Source organism: Plasmodium relictum (assembly GCF_900005765.1).
Source record: "Plasmodium relictum strain SGS1 genome assembly, chromosome: 2".
Classification (NCBI taxonomy): domain Eukaryota; phylum Apicomplexa; class Aconoidasida; order Haemosporida; family Plasmodiidae; genus Plasmodium; species Plasmodium relictum.
The window spans coordinates 609884-627893 of record NC_041680.1 but is presented as its reverse complement, the minus strand read 5'-3'; the positions used below and the strand labels follow the sequence as shown (position 1 = coordinate 627893).

General features: G+C 19.2%; 5 protein-coding genes across 5 annotated transcripts; 1 reads left to right on the top strand and 4 right to left on the bottom strand.

Moving 5' to 3' along the window:
• Positions 1–143: 143 nt before the first annotated feature.
• Positions 144–2459, bottom strand: PRELSG_0217900 (mRNA (N6-adenosine)-methyltransferase, putative; the record flags this gene model as incomplete). The annotated part of the gene is made up of 1 exon (XM_028679973.1): positions 144–2459. The coding sequence occupies one exon, from the start codon at positions 2457–2459 to the stop codon at positions 144–146; it is 2316 nt and encodes a 771-aa protein (XP_028535639.1).
• A 775-nt stretch (positions 2460–3234) lies between these two features.
• Positions 3235–4515, bottom strand: PRELSG_0217800 (ribosome biogenesis protein BRX1 homolog, putative; the record flags this gene model as incomplete). Its single annotated transcript, XM_028679972.1, has 1 exon — positions 3235–4515. One exon carries the CDS (start codon positions 4513–4515, stop codon positions 3235–3237), a length of 1281 nt encoding a protein of 426 aa, XP_028535638.1.
• Positions 4516–5277: 762 nt separating this feature from the next.
• Positions 5278–7545, top strand: NMD3 (60S ribosomal export protein NMD3, putative; the record flags this gene model as incomplete). Its single annotated transcript, XM_028679971.1, has 1 exon — positions 5278–7545. The coding sequence occupies one exon, from the start codon at positions 5278–5280 to the stop codon at positions 7543–7545; it is 2268 nt and encodes a 755-aa protein (XP_028535637.1).
• A 765-nt stretch (positions 7546–8310) lies between these two features.
• On the bottom strand, positions 8311–9241 carry AOP (1-cys peroxiredoxin, putative; the record flags this gene model as incomplete). Its single annotated transcript, XM_028679969.1, has 2 exons — positions 8311–8814; positions 9035–9241. The coding sequence occupies 2 exons, from the start codon at positions 9239–9241 to the stop codon at positions 8311–8313; spliced, it is 711 nt and encodes a 236-aa protein (XP_028535636.1).
• Positions 9242–10215: 974 nt separating this feature from the next.
• PRELSG_0217500 (conserved Plasmodium protein, unknown function) lies at positions 10216–17604 on the bottom strand (the record flags this gene model as incomplete). The annotated part of the gene is made up of 1 exon (XM_028679968.1): positions 10216–17604. One exon carries the CDS (start codon positions 17602–17604, stop codon positions 10216–10218), a length of 7389 nt encoding a protein of 2462 aa, XP_028535635.1.
• Positions 17605–18010: the final 406 nt, after the last annotated feature.

The window sequence follows — 18010 nt, the reverse complement described above, 5'->3', positions numbered from 1 at the left end:
TCAATTTTTTGGAATGATTCTATTTTGTTAATTCTATCCATGTAAAGTTAGCCTATTTTCATTATTTCTTAGTAGTATAGTTCTAGTTACACAACACAATTATATTTTTGGATGTCTGTTTTTATAATTTATTTTTTATTGTTTCAGTTTTCACATAAAGGTAAATTAAAAAGAGAAGCTACTTTATTATATCTGTCCTTTATTTGGGGGTGATGTAAAACAACACCATTTAGTTGATTTCCCAATGTAATCCAGTTATTTCTGCAATTATGAGGTCTTCCAAAAAGTTCAATTTTTAAATTCTGAGGGCATAACCTTTCTATAATTGAATAAATTTCATCAGGTTTTCTTGATGTTTCTCTAACTTCTGATACAATAACATTACAATCAATATTTCTATTAATAACTGGATTACCTTTTATACCTACTAAGCAATGTTCTTTTGAATGATTTAGCCAGTGACCAGTTCTTCCAGTTCTTATAATTCTTTGTAAATGATTAGTTTTTACCCATAATATTTCTTCTACCCTTTTGTATCCCCATATTTGTAAGCACTCTCTTGCCAATTCCATTGCCCTTCCAGTTACCCACAAAAAAATCATCCCTTCATCTTGTATTAACTGTACAGGTAAATGTTTCATTTCATTATCTGTCATAGTTCCATAAGGTAAATCCATATGGATATCCCAAGGAGGATCAGCCATTACTACACTAACATATTGATTAAAAATACTCAAATCAAAATTTCTTAAATCACATCTTATCCATTGAGGACCATATGTATTTTCGCTTATATTAGAAATAGATAACTTTTGTTCATTTAAATTTTGTTGATTATTAACTATTTGATCATCTTTATCTACTGCATAATGAACAAATTTACAAGTTTCTATATGCCTACAAGTATCTAAATAGGAGCAATCCCCTAATGATACATCAGTATGTTCAGAAATAATTTTCTTAAAGTGAACTTTATTGCAATCCTTACTATGCTTTTGACATATTTTTTTTGTCAAATACGGGCATATAATTTTTACAGAATCATCCTTTTTTTGAAATTTCTTTATTCTCATTTCTTCTATTACAGTTGGTGCCTCAATTATAGATAGTATATTTGTTTTTTCTTGTTTTATTTTTTTTTCTTTTGCTGTTGGTTCATTTATCAAATTTTCTAAATAATTTATTTTATTATTCTTGTTATCTTCTTTGCTTTTCATATCATATTCTCCTATAAAATTTTCATTATTTCCTTTTATTCCTTTTGCTATTATTTTCTTTTTTTTTTTCTCATTTTCTTGTAATAAAGAATTGTAATTACTACCACTACTTTCTATAATAATATCTTTGCTTTCATTTGGAGATGGTACTACTGCTTTTTTTTCTTCAATTTTTCCTTTGTCATTATTTTTTACATGACTTAAATTAATCATGTTATTATTATTTAAAGTATTCACATCATTTACGTTTTTTGAGATATTATTTACCTGATACAAATATTTAAATAGTAACTTTTTAATGTTTTTTATATATATAACTTTTATCATTATATTTATACCTATATTTTCTATATCTATACATTTTTCTTCTATTTTAATTTCTTTATACTTTTCATATATATTGTTAAAATTTTCGTTATTTATACTTTTATAATTTGTATTGTTTTCGTCTATTTCTTCACTCTTATTTGATAAATATATCAATATGTTATTTAAAATATTAATTTTCAATAATTTTATATTTTTACGATTTCTATTTTTTATTTCCCTTAACATTTCTACTGATGTTAATGACGTGTTCATAACAGTTTGTTTTGTATCTATTTTTCCATACATATTTAATAATAATTTACAAACATATATTAATAATATTAAGCTATTATTTATATCTATATTGTTTAAATCATTTATTGATTCATATATGTTATTAATAATTAATTTTTTTTTATCATTATCTTTATTTACTCCTGAATCTTTATTTGGCATATAAAAATTTGCAGGTGGCAAACTATTCATATTTTTATTTACACTGATCTCTTTCATTAAATTAATGTTGTCATTATTATCTAATAAATTATCCATAACTAATTTATTTAAAGCATTTTCATTATTATTAAAAATTTTATCATTTATATTATGCTTAATTAGTTTATTTGACTTTTTAATATCATTATTATCTTCATTTTTATATTCTGATGAGTTATAACTATTATAGATATTTTTTAAATATTTTCTCTCATTTTCTGTTTTGTTATTACCTTTTTTTTTATTAGTATTTTGTGACATAGATTTATTTGCTTTATCATTTTTTTTATCGTTATCTTGATTTTTTATTTCTCTTTTTTCTTCTTCAGTACTTTTTTTTTCTAAATTTCCATCCTTTTTTTCTCCAATATCAATTAAATTTATATTTTCTAACAATTCTCTTTTCCTTTTAAGATATTTTTCTCTTGCTAATGACATTTTCAAATTTTAATTTTTGTTATTTTATATTTACTATACTCTAAATACTAGTAAAAAAAAAAAAAAAGGAAAAAAATATATATGTTTTTTTCTATTAAAATTTTTTTTTTCATATATTCATTTTAATTATATTTTTTCACTTATTTTTAGTTTTTTTTTTTTTTTTCCTTTTTTGGCAATTTATGTAAAAAAATTTTCAAAGAAATTATTTTACCATATATATATATATATATATATATACTTAATATTTTTATATATAAATAAAAATATTTTTTTTTTAAATATATATTTCATATACGAAAAAAAATAAAAATAAAAATAAAATAAATAAGAATTCGTCTGTTTTTATAATATCTTATTTAAAAAAAAAAGTATTCAGTTTTTTAAATGTTGTATCTATGTAATTGAATTTTTTTTTTTTTTTATTATTTTGTGAACCTACAAAATATTATTATATTTTTAATCTTCATTTAAAGTTTGTTTTATATGTTTATTAGAATTTTTTATTTTATTATTTTATTTTTTTTTTTTTTTTTTTTAATCTTTTAATAAAATATTTTTAAAACAAAAAAAAAAAAAAAAAACTATATATATATATATATAATTTTCTAATAATTTTAAGAAAAAATTTTAAAATATAAATGTCTATGTAATATATTTTTCAATTTAAAAAATATATATATATATATATATATATATACTTAAACATGCTTAGCAGATAAAAAATTTTTATAAAATTTAAAATATAATAAACAAATTAGTATATAAATATATTTTAAAAGTCAATATCTGTTTTAATTAATCTATTAATTGCTTTAATTTTTTTAAATCGTTTTTCTTTCTTTTTTATATTATTCATCTTTTTTTTTAAATGTTGATTTAACTTCATTTGTTGAGATGTAACATAATTTTTATATTTTGTATTTTCATAAAGAATTCTCCCTTTAAAACATTCTTCAAATATTTTTATAATATGTAAAGTAAATTTCGGTCCTATTTCTACAAGTTTCTGTTTATTAATATTATTTGAATCAGCCAATGTTATTGGTAATATTTGATAATGTCTAAAATAAATTAAGTTATTTATATAAAAAAAATTATAACAGTGATCATAAAAAGGTTTGCTTAAAGGATGATAATTAGGTATCCCAAAAACGTGAATAAATATTTCTTTGATTAACTTTAAATGTTCTAATTCATCAAATTGTTTACTAAAAATTAAAAGTGGCCTAGAATATAATAAGCAATTACCTGAAAAAATCAAACTATGTAGTGGTATATAATCTAATATTTCAAAATATAAAGAAGGACCAGTTATATTTTTACATATCCATAAGCAATATCGTCTTTTTTTAACGTCAAAAAATATAATATTATTGCAATTTCTACTATAACTTATTTCATTTAATTCACTTTTATTTAACTTTTTATCCCACTTATTTTCTATCTTATGATGAGGTAATAATAATTTTAAATTTTCAATAAATGATTTACAATTTTTTTTTTTTAATGGAGAACGTACAATCAACACTCTTTGCTTATTTTTCCATAACTCATTTTTTTTAATGTATTTAGCGTCTTTTAATAAATAAGGATCTTCATCCACTTTCAAAATATTTGTGTCATTTTCAACATTTTTTTTTTCACTTGCTTCTTCTTCTACCTTTTCCTTTTCATTAATTATATTTGTGTTGTTCTTCTTAATCATATTTATCCCATTCTTCGTAATATTTTCTTTTTTCTTTTTTTTTCCTATTTCATTTTTTATATTTACCATTTTCTTATTTTTTATAATCCCATTGTTATCTATATGTTTTTTTTTATCTCTTTTATATGTTTCTTTAAGGAAACTTTTCTTTTTAGCTATTATATCGTTTGTATTAACTAAATTCTTTTTCATTTTCTTTTTTTCAATTTTTTTTTTAATACTTTTTTTATTAGAAGATATATTTTCTATTACATTGTTATTAATCACTTTATTTCTTCTATTATTTACTATATTATTTTTTCGTTCATTTACTTTTTTTTTTCTATCTGTATCCTTGTTTTTATTCATTTTATATTTTCTCTTTATTTATTTCTTCTCTATAATTTTCTTAATACTTTTTTAATTGTATAAAGAACAATTAAATAAAAAAAAAAAAAAAATTAGTTTGTAGAAATTTATTGTAAGATAAAATTAAGCAACAAACATATATGAAATATTTATATAGATACTTATGTATATGTAATTATATCACAATTATTTTATTTTATTTTTTTGTTTTCAATAGAACTATTAAAAAATATAAAAGAAATTTAGTTTACTTGATTATGAAGTTATACAAATATAAAAAATTTAAATATCTTTATATAAGGAATTTATAATTTACATATAGAAAATAAATTATTTTTAACTCATATTTATTAAAAAAATATTTTTGATACAAATTTATATATAAATATAAAATGAAATAATTTAAAAAATTTGTATCTGTATTAAAAAATTAAAGTAGATATAAAAAAAAAAAAAAAAAATACATATATGAATTTAAACTTAATATTAAAAATTTAGTAACATGAATTTTAAAGTCGCAAGCAATTTTTTTTAAACAATAAAAAAAAAAAATGAAAAAACAAGTACATTAAATAATTAAAAAAAATTTTACTAAAAATATATTCTTAAAATCCAAAAAGTTTAATTAAAAAGAATTGAACTGTAATGATTCAGAAAAAATGTTTTATATACAAATATTCACTTAACATATAATATACATAAATAATTTTATATTATTAACCTTTTTTTTTTTCTTTTTGTTATTAATAAAAAATAAAAAAAATGAATGTAAAAAAAGAAGAAACTGAATATCAGAATAACGATAAAAAAGAAATAGAAACATCAAAAAATGATTCATTAAAAGATAATTCAAGTGAAACAAAGTTGAAAAGTAAAATTGTTAAAAAAGTAAGCTTTTTAGATGAAAAGGAATGCATAAAAAAAGAGGAAGATAATTTTAAAGAAAATAAACTTAAAAAAAGTAATGATAAAATAAATAGTATTAATGATAGTACAAAATATAATTTTAATTATAATAATTTGAATGACAACTATAAGAATAATATTATTAATGGTAATTCTGATAGAAGTAATAACATAGAAGAAGATATTTTAAAAAATAATTATAATTGTATTAATTTTGAATATAAAGATAATACAAACGGCATCATATATGAAAAAATTGATAAGCATGAATTTATTTATAATGATAAAAGTATACCTTCTTCCAAAATTAGTTTAAATGAATATGAAATAAAAAATATATTAAATGAAAATAATGAAAATAATAAAAATGAAGAACAACTAGTAAAAAATGAAATAAACAACTCTGATTTTGAAAAATCTTATAATAATAGTATAAACAATTATTTATCTTCATCCTTTGTAGATATCCTAAATACAATGCATGAAAGTAAAAAAGATTTGAATAATAATTATGGAAAAAATTATGTAAATAAAGATCAAACAGATAACTTAGAGAATAATTATGTACATTTTATTTCCTGTATTTTATGTGGAGATAGTATAAAAGCAAACTCTTCAAAAATGTGTAATAACTGTTTATTACAAAATATAGAAAGTAATAGTATAAATATAAATAAAGATACTTATTTAATTTATTACTGTCGTGAATGTCGTAGATATTTACATAATAGATGGGTGTACTGCGAATTAGAAAGTAAAGAATTATTAGCATTATGTTTAAAAAAGGTTCATAAATTAAAAAAGCTTAAAATTATAAATGCCAAATTTTTATATACTGAACCCCATAGTAAAAGATTAAAAATTCATTTAAGTGTTCAAGAAGAATTAATAAATAATTTTATTAGCGAAATGGAATTAATTTTGCATTATGTAATAAAATATACACAGTGTGATGATTGTAAAAAAAAGTATACTCCTTATACTTATAACACATGTGTATCAGTGAGACAGAAGGTGGATCATAAAAAAACTTTATTATTTTTAGAGAGCTTACTATTGAAATATAATATGAATGAAAATATAATCAATATTGTTACTAATCCTGATGGCTTAGATTTCCATTTTTTATCAAGAAACGATGCATTAAAATTTTGTGACTTTATTTTAAGTAAAACTATATCAAAATGTAAAAATTCAAAACATTTAATAAATCATGATGCTAGTAACAATACATACAATTATTTATATACTTTTTCTATTGATATATGCCCTATATGTAAATATGATCTAATTTTTTTCCCAAAAGATTTAGCTATGAAATATGGAATTAAAAGTTTATTTTATTTATGCATACACGTTTCTATTTTTATTATTCTAATTAACCCATTCTGTTTTTTGAATAATGTTCATATATCACAAGAAAGATATAACAAGTATCCTTTTACTCCACTTTTAAGTAAAGCAGATGCAAAAGTCTTTTTAATACTCAATGTAGAATTTATTAACAATGATCATTATTCTAAAAAAGGAAAGAATTATGTAGCTATTAATAATAATAATAAAAGCTTAAATATTATAGATGACAATAGCTCCTGTTATAATGGAAACATTAATAGTAATCATAATAATAAGAAAAAAAATAATTTAAAAAGAAAAAAAAAAAATATTAATAATTCAGATGAGATACAGGATGATTTTAGTGCTGATTATGATATTACTGCTGGCAGCTTTACAGATATAAAAAGTTGCAAATCGTCTTCAAGAAAAGTAAAATTAGATAATCTTGTTTATGCCTTTGTTGAATTATATGATGAATCTAATGGAAGTACTATATTAACAAAAACTTGCAACGCAAAACATTTAAAACCAGGAGATTATGTTAATGCTTATGATTTAAGAAAACATTCTTTTGATAATGAAATAAGCTTATTTTTAGAAAAAGATGATAACTATGATATAATTATTATTGATAAAGTAAAATCAAAAGAAAAATTAAAGATTGAAAATGAATTAGCCGTCCAAAATAAAAATATAGAAACATTAAAGAAAGTTAATGAAGAAGATAATATTAATAAAATTATTTTAAATAACTGTAAAGACTTAGAAAATATAAGTATTATGTAAACATTTATTATATATTTTTTATTTTGTGTATACATTTCTTTTAAATTCATTATTTGTATTAATTGTTATATCTATAAAATCATAATTTTATTATATATATAGCCTTATATTTGTTTAATTTTATATATACCTTTATATATATATTTATACCTATATATTTAAATATAATTTGTATACATATTTTTTTTTAATTTTTATTACTGTTTAATAAAAAAAGGAAAATAAAAAAAAAAAAAAAAAAGATAAATAATTAATTTAATTAAAAAAATATATGTATATATTTATAATAATTAAAAAATTTGATTAATATTTGTATGTTCTATCATGAAACTAATATTAAATACCGAAAAAAAAAAAATTATAATATTTACATAATAATAGTCTTTTTAACATGTCTGTTTAATTAAAAATAATTATTTTATAATTTAATAATAAACTTTTAATATAACTTTAAAATTATAATGTATCAAAATAAAAGATGTAAAACTGTATAAAATGAAAAGCACATATATAAATATATATATATATATATTTTGCTTTCTTTCTTTCCATATGAATTCATTGATATCATTCAGTGATAAAATAATTCAAAAAAAAAAAAAAAACTCATTAAGCAAATATGTGTAAAAAAATTAAATACGGATTTTAAAAAAATTTAAAACTTATGTATAGGATAATTAATGTAATAAATATATTTAAGATTTATTTTAAAAAAATTTTAAAGATTGTGTAATAGGTAAAATTTTTTTCATTTCTTTAAATTTTTCAAAGATCATTGCTTATTAAAAACTGTTTAACATTATCAACAGATGATATTTCATAGGGATCTGTTTGTATATTATGTTGTTTATTTTTTTCTTGGAACATTTTTACTAAAATATTATTTTCGATTATTGCAACGTATCTCCAAGGCCTCATGCCCATAAAAAAATTTGATTTATCTACAAGCATATTCATACTTTCAGTAAATGAACTATTTCCGTCACTTATATATTTTATGTTTTTAATATTCATGTTTTGAAACCAACTTTTCAATACAAATATATCATTATTAGTAATACAATAAATATCATCAAACTTTTTTTCTTTAATAAAATAATCATATTCTTTTTCATATTGTGGAATCATTTTAGATGTACACGTAGGCGTAAAAGATCCTGGTAAACTAATCAGTAAAATTTTTTTATTTTGAAATAATTCATGTGTATTAACAACTTTAAAGTCTTCCCCATTTTTATCTGGTACATTATATAAGTTTTTTGCATTAATCTATAAATAAAAAACAATAAAAAAATTTTAATTAGATAATAATATTCTAATAATATCTTGTAAAAATATAACAAAAATTCTAAAGAATATTAAAGTACTGCAAAGCAAATATATTTTTTTTATAAAAAAATATATTAGTTTATTCAATTTTATTAATATTAATAAAAAAAAAAAAGGATTATATATATATAATTATAAATAAAAATATAGATATTTTTACCATAACTTTAACATTTGGAATAAAATCATTTTCTTTAATGTCATTTGCCAAATCTATATTTTTTGATTCATATAATTTTTGTGAAGACCTGTATTTAAATGGGCATCTTTTGGTTATTATATTCAATGATTGGTTAAATAATAACTTTTTAAAACAAAAAGAAAAATTAACAAAAATAAGGATAAATGTTAATATTAATTTCGTCATTTTTCTTATGAAATATTGTATATAAATTAAAAAAAAAAAAAGAGAAAAAAAAATTAATAATATTCTTATAATTAAAAAATGCTAATTTATTTTTATCAGTATCTATTCTTTTTTAATGGATTTATATTTAAATCATTGAAGACTTTAAAAAATGTTTATTCAAGAACATAACCTCATAATAAAATTCTATATTTTTTTTTCTTTTTTAAATTATAAACATTTTATAATTTTCATAAAAATAAGAAATCTAAACACAAGATCTCTTTTATAGTTTACATTTGTCGAGTTTATTTTTTTTTTTTTAAATGTAAATAATTAAAAATCTTTATAAAAAACCAAAAGTAAATCCAAATTGTAATAATTTATAAGGATCTATACTTTTTAATATTTCTATTATTTTCGTTTTTTTCTTTTTATTTTCATGTATATAAAATTGACAAATTCAGTGCATTATATAGAAAAAAAAAAAATACTATTTTAGGTGTTAAAATTCATGAATATAAAAAAAAATGTGTATTAAAAATTTAAATAACAAAATAAAAAAAAAAATCATTTGTATCAATAGTAAAAAATATTAAATTAAATTAATTCAAAATTATAAATAAAATTTAAAGATTTAGAATAAAAAAAAAAAAAGAAAATAAATAAATAAATAAATGAGTAAATAAATCCAACATGTATATATATTTATATATTGAAAAAAATTTTTTTTAAAAATGTTATGAACAAATAAATCCACATTTACACTTTACAAAATTATCTTTAAAAAAAAAAAAATAAAATAATAAATTTAATATGAAATAATAGTAAAAATATATATATATATATATATCTTTCCTTTAAATAATTCATATAAGAAACAAATAATTTTTTCAAAGTACATAAGAGGAGTTATAAAAAAATAATATTACTAGTTACTTATGTTAATTGTTCTAATTTATTTTTGCTCTTTAGTTTTTCTTTTTTTTCCTTTTCTAAATTTCAAGAACTGTTCCATATGCCTTAATAGTATTTATACCCCCGTCAGGATATATATTTAAACGTAGATGTGATGATATGATATCATTTGAAGGAATTTTATTTATTGTTTTATTAATCGTAAAAAAATTTATATGATTTCCTTTAATATATGATAACGGTAATAACTCCTTCCACTGGATATTTTGAATATTCTCATTAAAAAACTTGATTTGCTTTGATTTCTCTTCAGAATGTACTTCTTTTAAATAACATGAATCTATAGACACACATAAAGGAAAATTATATTCATAAAATATTGTATTTATTTCTATATATTTTATATTAGTAATAAAACTCAATTTAATTATACAATAATTATTATTAGAAAATATAGATGATATATTATTTAATGTTAAATTTTCGATATAACGCAAAGGCCTATTAATTAATCTTCTTGTTTGCCATCCCATAACATAATTAGAATTTTGATCAATTAATATATTTTCTGACTTTCCGTAAAATTCATCAGTAGTATATACAATATTTGATCCATCTAATATATTGCATACATTAATAGTCTTTTTGAAATTTTTTTTTCTTTCTTTATCACTTATTTTTATCTCCCCATATACTCTTAATTTATTTATTCCTCCATCTGGTAGTAAACACACAATCAAATGAGTAAATATTTTATTACATGTATTTATGTTAAAACAATTGTGATTATAATTTTTGTATCCTGGATTCATTCTTTCATCTTCTAATATGGATATCCATTGATATTTTTTATGTAAATCATTATAAATTTTTTTTTCAATTGAATAATCATTATCTAAAAATAATGCATTGGAATTATAAGAATTATTTATAAAAGAAAAATCATCATCTTCAATGCTTTCTACTTTTTCTTTTTTTTCATTATTCTTATTATCATTACTTTTTATTTTATTTATATAATCATTATTGTTTCCATTAATTTTGCAGTCATTTTTATAATTTTTTATATCTTTTATTTTATTTTTATCTAAATAAAAAAAAGGGTTTTTTAAAATATTAATGTGAATATCCGGATACTTATTTACTATTTCTCTTGTTACATCTACTAATGTATATAACTTATTATCTATGTATCGATATTCATTTCCGTTTGTGACAAATGAATTAGATTTGGGATTACTTTGTATATTTTTGAATTCATCATTATGTCTTAAAATTTCTATATATTTTTCATATTCTTGATCCATTTTATCAGCAATATTAACTAATATAGGCTCATAAAAATATTTATTTCTTTTAAAATAGATTTTTCCATCTATTCTTATTTCTACTTCTTCTTTGTTGCTAAGTAGGTTATTCCTTATTTTATCACTAAAGTTATCATTCATTTCATGCACATTTTGATTTAATTTTTTATCATTTTCATCATTTTTCTTATGAAAAAAATCATTTCCAAACACTAAATCATTTCTTTTTTTATATTCATATTTAATTTTATTTACGTATTTGGAAAAAGAACAGGAATCCATTAAAATGTCATCCTCAATGTACGCACCTTCAATAGAAACATAAGGAGCATAGTTACCTAAGAAGTTATTAGTATCAATATCTATTCCTTTTATTAATGTAGGTTTGCACAATTTTATTACACAAAAATCAAAATACTTCTTGATTCTTCTTTTAGTTAACCATCCAGGGCATTCATAATTTAAAGGAGTCAATTTGTTATTAAAACTTCCGAAATTATTCTCATTAAAGTTTAAAAAAGGATCACCTAAAATGCTCTCATTATCTTCCTTTCTATTTATTTCATTATATTTACCGTTATTTACAATTGCACTTAAATTATTATTTAATACGCTATATAAATCATTAGAAATATCTTCATAATATCCTTTTTCTAAATTTGTGTTAAATGGTTTATCTTTTAAAATATTTTCGCATTTTCCATATGTTTCATCAGTTACATATATTATTTCAGAACCTAAAACTATAGAAGAGCAATTAACAAAGTTAAAAAACATTGGAATATCATCATAATTAGATGAAAAATTAGATTGCTTTAAAATATATTTACTTCTTTTTGATACTACTGTGTTACTACTATTAGTTGTTTCATTAATACTGTGAAATAATAATGCTTTAGAGCTCTCACTATAATCATAAGATATATTACTATTATTCATATTTTCTATTTTTTTAGTTTTTTTATTTATTCCCTCAAAATACTCATTTTTTTTATGATGCATATCAAATTTGTTATAATTTTTATTTTCTATCACACTACTTTGTTCAAATATATTTTTTCTCTTTCTTTTATTTGATTTATATTCATTTTCATCTATCTTCTCTTCGTTATATTTATCATCGTAATATTTACAATTATATTTTATATAATCAAAGTAATAGTTATCTTCTTTCCTATTCTCTACATTATTTTTTATATCTTTATTATTATTTAACATAATATGATTTTTTACATTTTCATATAAATCTATATAATTATTATTTTTTGCACTTTTTTCTTTAATTAAGCAATTATAATTTTCATCTATCGATTCATATAGGTATCCATTTTCTTTATTATTATTAAATTTGTCATCATAGTTATGTAATGATTCATGATTTAAATATAACATCCTTTTATCATTTACTTCACCATTTTTTTCATGAAATAATTTGTCTTTATATATTAGGAATTTTTTATCCATATATTTTGATATAATATATTTTTTTTTGTTATTCATTTCATTATTATCATCATTTAAATTATTTATATTTTTTCTTTCTTCCTCACATATTTCTAATTGGTTGGAATTAATGTCTGCGCAAGAACTTTTTTTTTCTTTTTTATCAGTAGGTTTTTCATATGTATAAAATTTTGAATTTTTCTCTGCTTCCATTTTATTGTATTTCTTAATTCCTTCTTTTTTTTTACTCTTTATATTTTCATTTTCTTTGTTTATTACTAAATATTCAGGTTTATATTCATTTACAAAATTATGATCATATTTCTGGGATTCATTTTCATACATAATTTTTTTTTTTTTTAAATTTTCTTCCTTTTGTTCCTCTTGCTCTTTTACACCCATATTAACTACTTCTTCGTTAATTTCTTCTTCATTAACTTTTCCAATAAAATTTTCTTCATTAACTTCTTCTTCATTAATTTTTTTAATAACTTTTTCTTCACTAATTTCTTCTTCACTGACTTCTTCCTTATTTTCTTTTACTTCAATAATGTTTTCTCTATTATTTTTATATCTACTTTCATTTTTTTTTAATGATAAAATAGAATATTTTTTAGATATATATTCATCATCTTGGTATTCACATAAATAGTCACCAACATTTTTTGTTTCTATATCTTTTGATATATTTTTTAAATCTTTTATTTCCGTTTTATCTAAAAAATTATTATTTTTTAAATTTAAAAATTCATTTTTCCCTCCTTTTATAACACTTCTACTAAAACTGCTTTCACTATTTCCATTATTAAAAAAAGGTTTAGATAATATCAAAGGAGATGAGTTTTCTTCATATCTTTTAATTAAAGAATCCTCATCATTTTCTAATTCACTAACATACATATTTTTGTCTATATCTTTTGTTTTATTAAATGAAGACTTTGAACACTCACTAATTTCTTTTGAAAAAGATTTATCATTTATAAAAAGATTATATTTGTTTTCATTATTCTCTATATTTTGTGAACTTCCTATTTCTTCTTTTTTTTTTTCATATTTATATTCTTCATTTTCCTCTTCCGATTCTGTATTTTCCTCTTGTTTTCTCTTTGGTTTTTCATCTCCTAGTTTGTTGTAGTTTTCCTCTACTTTTTTGTGTATATAAATTTTTTCTCTTCCTCCTTCTACCTCTTCTCCTTCTACTTCTTCTTCTTCTACTTCTTCTCTTTCTTCTTCTTTTTCTACTTCTTCTCTTTCTTCTTCTTCTTCTACATTTTCTCTTTCTTCTTCTTCTTCTACTTTTTCTCTTTCTTCTTCTTTTTCTTCTTCTTCTTCTTCTTCTTCTTTTTCTTCTTCTTCTTCTTCTTCTTCTACTTCTTTTCTTTCTTTTTCTTCTTCTTCTTCTTCTTCTTCTACTTCTACTTCTTTTCTTTCTTCTTCTTCTTCTTCTTCTACTTCTTCTCTTTCTTCTTCTTCTTCTTCTTCTTCTTCTTCTTCTACTTCTACTTCTACTTCTTTTCTTTCTTCTTCCTCATTTTCATCCTCTAATTTATTACTAGATTCATTTAGATTGTTTTTTAAACTAGATTCATAATTTGAACCAAAGATTTCTTTCAATATCATTTTTTTGTTTATAATTTTGTTTTGTTTTTTATTACTATTTTCTTTAGATAATTGCTTGCTATATATTTTTACTATTTCGGTATTATATGTATCGTTTGAGCTATATAAAATTTTGTTCTTGTCTTCTTCGAGATTATTCAATTTCATTTCATTATTTTCTGAATTATATTCATTTTTGCTTTTATCATTCTGATATGAATATGAACTATTACTTAAATGTTTGAACTCATCTAAAACTTTACTCTTATTTTTTCTCTCGAAATCTTCTTTTAATTCTAATGAAAGACTATTTTCTTTCTGTGAATTTTCAATAGAACGATAAGAGCTTTTCTTGTTTGATATGTTACTTTTCTTGCTTCTATCAAAATATTTGTCATTAAATTCTACAATATATTCTTTTTCTTCATAATCCTGTTTTTTTCTTCTATTATAATCTTCTGTATCTTCATCATATTTTTTCTCTTTTTGATCCTCACTCTGGAAATTTTCATCATATCTTAATTCTTTACCCTTTTCTTCTATTTCTCCTGTTCTTTTTTTAACTTCTTTCTTTTCCCTTTCATCCTTTTCCTTTTCTTCTATTTCTTCACTTCTGTTTTTATCATTTCTTTCTTTTTTTTCACCTTCATTCTCTTTTTGTTCTTCGTATCTTTCTTTGTTTGTCTCTTGTATATAATTATTTTTAGAAACATGAATTTTGTCAATATCTTCAATATTTTCTGAATTTCTTGTATGAGGATCTTCATAACACTTAGAATTTATATATTCTTTATTGAACATTTTTTCATTTAGAAAATTTGTTTCTTCATTTTCATTTTTAAAACGATTATATTTCTTCATATTATAATTTATTTTTGAAGAGTTGAATGTATTTTGATAATTTTCTAAATAGGTAGAACCAACTGTTTTAATATTTTCATTGCAATTATTATTTAATTTTGATAAATTATAAACTTCTTCATTATTTATGTCACTTTTATTCCTTTCATTTTCTTTATTTAACATTTCTATATGATTTATATGTTCATTCATTTCATCACTATGTTTTTTTTCTATGTATTTACTTTCAAATTCATCAAATTCATTTTTACTTTCTTTTATATTACTCTTAAAATAATTTTGTTTTAAACTAAAATTATCTTCAAATAATTTATATGTTTCATTCATATTTTTAATTGATGAATCCTTTTTAGATTCCTCAACATTTTTGGGACTAGCAATTTTATTTTCAAATTCTGTTGAATAATTATTCGATATAGATCTTTCTTTCAAATCAAAATCATCACTTACGGCATTACTATGACTTGATATTAGAGATTTATCTCTAACTTTTTCTGTAATATAATTATTACTATTTCTCTGAAAACTATTCAAAAGTATATGATTAGAAGAATCAATTTTATCTGTTATGTCTGAAAATTTTTCTGAAAGTAATTGATCAAAAGATCTAATTTTGTTTATATTCTCGCTAAATTTTTTTAAATATATTTGATCTGGAAATCTTTTTTCATCTACTTTTTTATGAAAATTTTCCAAATGTTTATTATCGGAAGTTATTATTTGGTCTGTTTTGTTATTAAATTCTTCAATATCATAACTAAAACTTTTATTATCATTACTCATTCTATTATCATGTCTTATTTTCTCGTTTATTATTTTACATTCTTTATTATTCGTTAAATTATAATTATTCATTGTATCAATAGATAAATTGTCATTTAAACTTATTGATTTGTCCAAGACTTCCTTTTTATCTACATATATATCACTATTACTAGTTAATGACGAAGAATTAAAAATATTATTATTATATAATCTGTCTTTTTTTTCTGTTTTATATACTTCGCTTTTATTATAATAATTGTCATAAGAATCTTTCTTATATTTAATACAACTATCTTCATTTTCTTTTATGTATTTATTTCCGTATTTATTACTCACTGAATCACAACTTAAAGAATTAACATTTTTGTTATATCTTTGTTCATCATACAATTCTTTTTGATTTTTATTTTCTAATATGTCTAATTCTTTAAATTCATTTTCTATTTCATTAAATGATTTTTTTTTTACTTTATTTTTTTCATTATATGAAGTTATTAAATTTGAACTTTCTTTGAATTTCTCTTCTTCAATAGTATTTTCAGGTTTGTAATTACTTATATTAGATTCATTTATAAGTTTATTATTATTGAATAAATTTTTTTTTAACTTATTTTCAAACGCTTCTAAATTATTTTTATTTGCTATTTCATTTTTATTACATAACATATTATTCAATTCATTTTTTTTTTCCTGAACACTTTTGTTATATTTTTTTAAATAAGTAACATTTTTATTGTATTCTAGGTATTTCTTATTAATTTCATAAGAATTTATTTTATTTTTATAATTTTTATTAAACATATCTTCATTTAAAAAAGATTTGTGCTTTTTAAGAATTGAATTCATATTATTAGTAGTATTTTTTATATCTTGATTTTTTATTTTTAAGCTTTTAGATCTTTCAAAATTCAGATAAGAATACTTTTTCACTTTTTTTTTATTATCTTCAATATTGTCATCTTTTTTGTATAAAAAATTTTTTTTTATATCATTTTCTGCATTTTTATTTTTTGTATCAATTACTGTGTTTTTGTTTTTCACAAAAATTAAGTTTTTATTTTTTATATCGTTTGCTATATTTCTATTTTTTAAGGATTTTTTTTCAATCAATGTTTTATCTTTCAAATCTTTTTTGTCATCCTTATGTAAATCATAGCCGATAATATGTTTCCTATTGCAAGGTTTTTTTGATTTTATAAACATATCATTTTTTTTACTAAATGATGAAATTTTTTCAATGTTTTTTTCAATAAAATTCTTAGATTTACTTATTTTTTTGTTTAATAAACTTTGGAATTTTTGTATATTTCTTTGTTTAAAACTATTTTCTTTTTTTTCTGAATCTTCATTGGATTTGTCTCTTTGACTATCAACTTTATTATTTAAACTTGTACTTTTTCTTATTTTTTCAATTTTTTCTATATTCAAATTTTTAAATGGAAATTCAGGGTTATTGATGTATGCTCCATTTTCAACTTTATCATCAGACATTTTAAAAATTTTTTTTTTTATTTTTTCATTAAAACAAATATATAAATATGATTTTAGCCTTTTATTTGTTAAATAATATATTATTCGATTTTAATTTTTATATTTTTTTTAATGTATTTCATTTGGTAAAAAGGAATCTTTTCTTTTTTTCTCTTTAAGTTTTTAACATTAAAATACCATTTTCCTTTATATGCTAAATTAATATTTAACTATGTTTCTAATTATTTTTTTCTTAATTTTTTTTTTATTCAGTTATTTATTTTATTTTTTATTTATTTATTACTTTTTTTTTTTTTTTTTTTATAAATAATATATTTTTTGAAACAAGAATATAATATGAATAAATAAATACTTTAACATATATATTTATATAGAGAAAAAGTAAAATAAAAAAAGGAAAATAGAT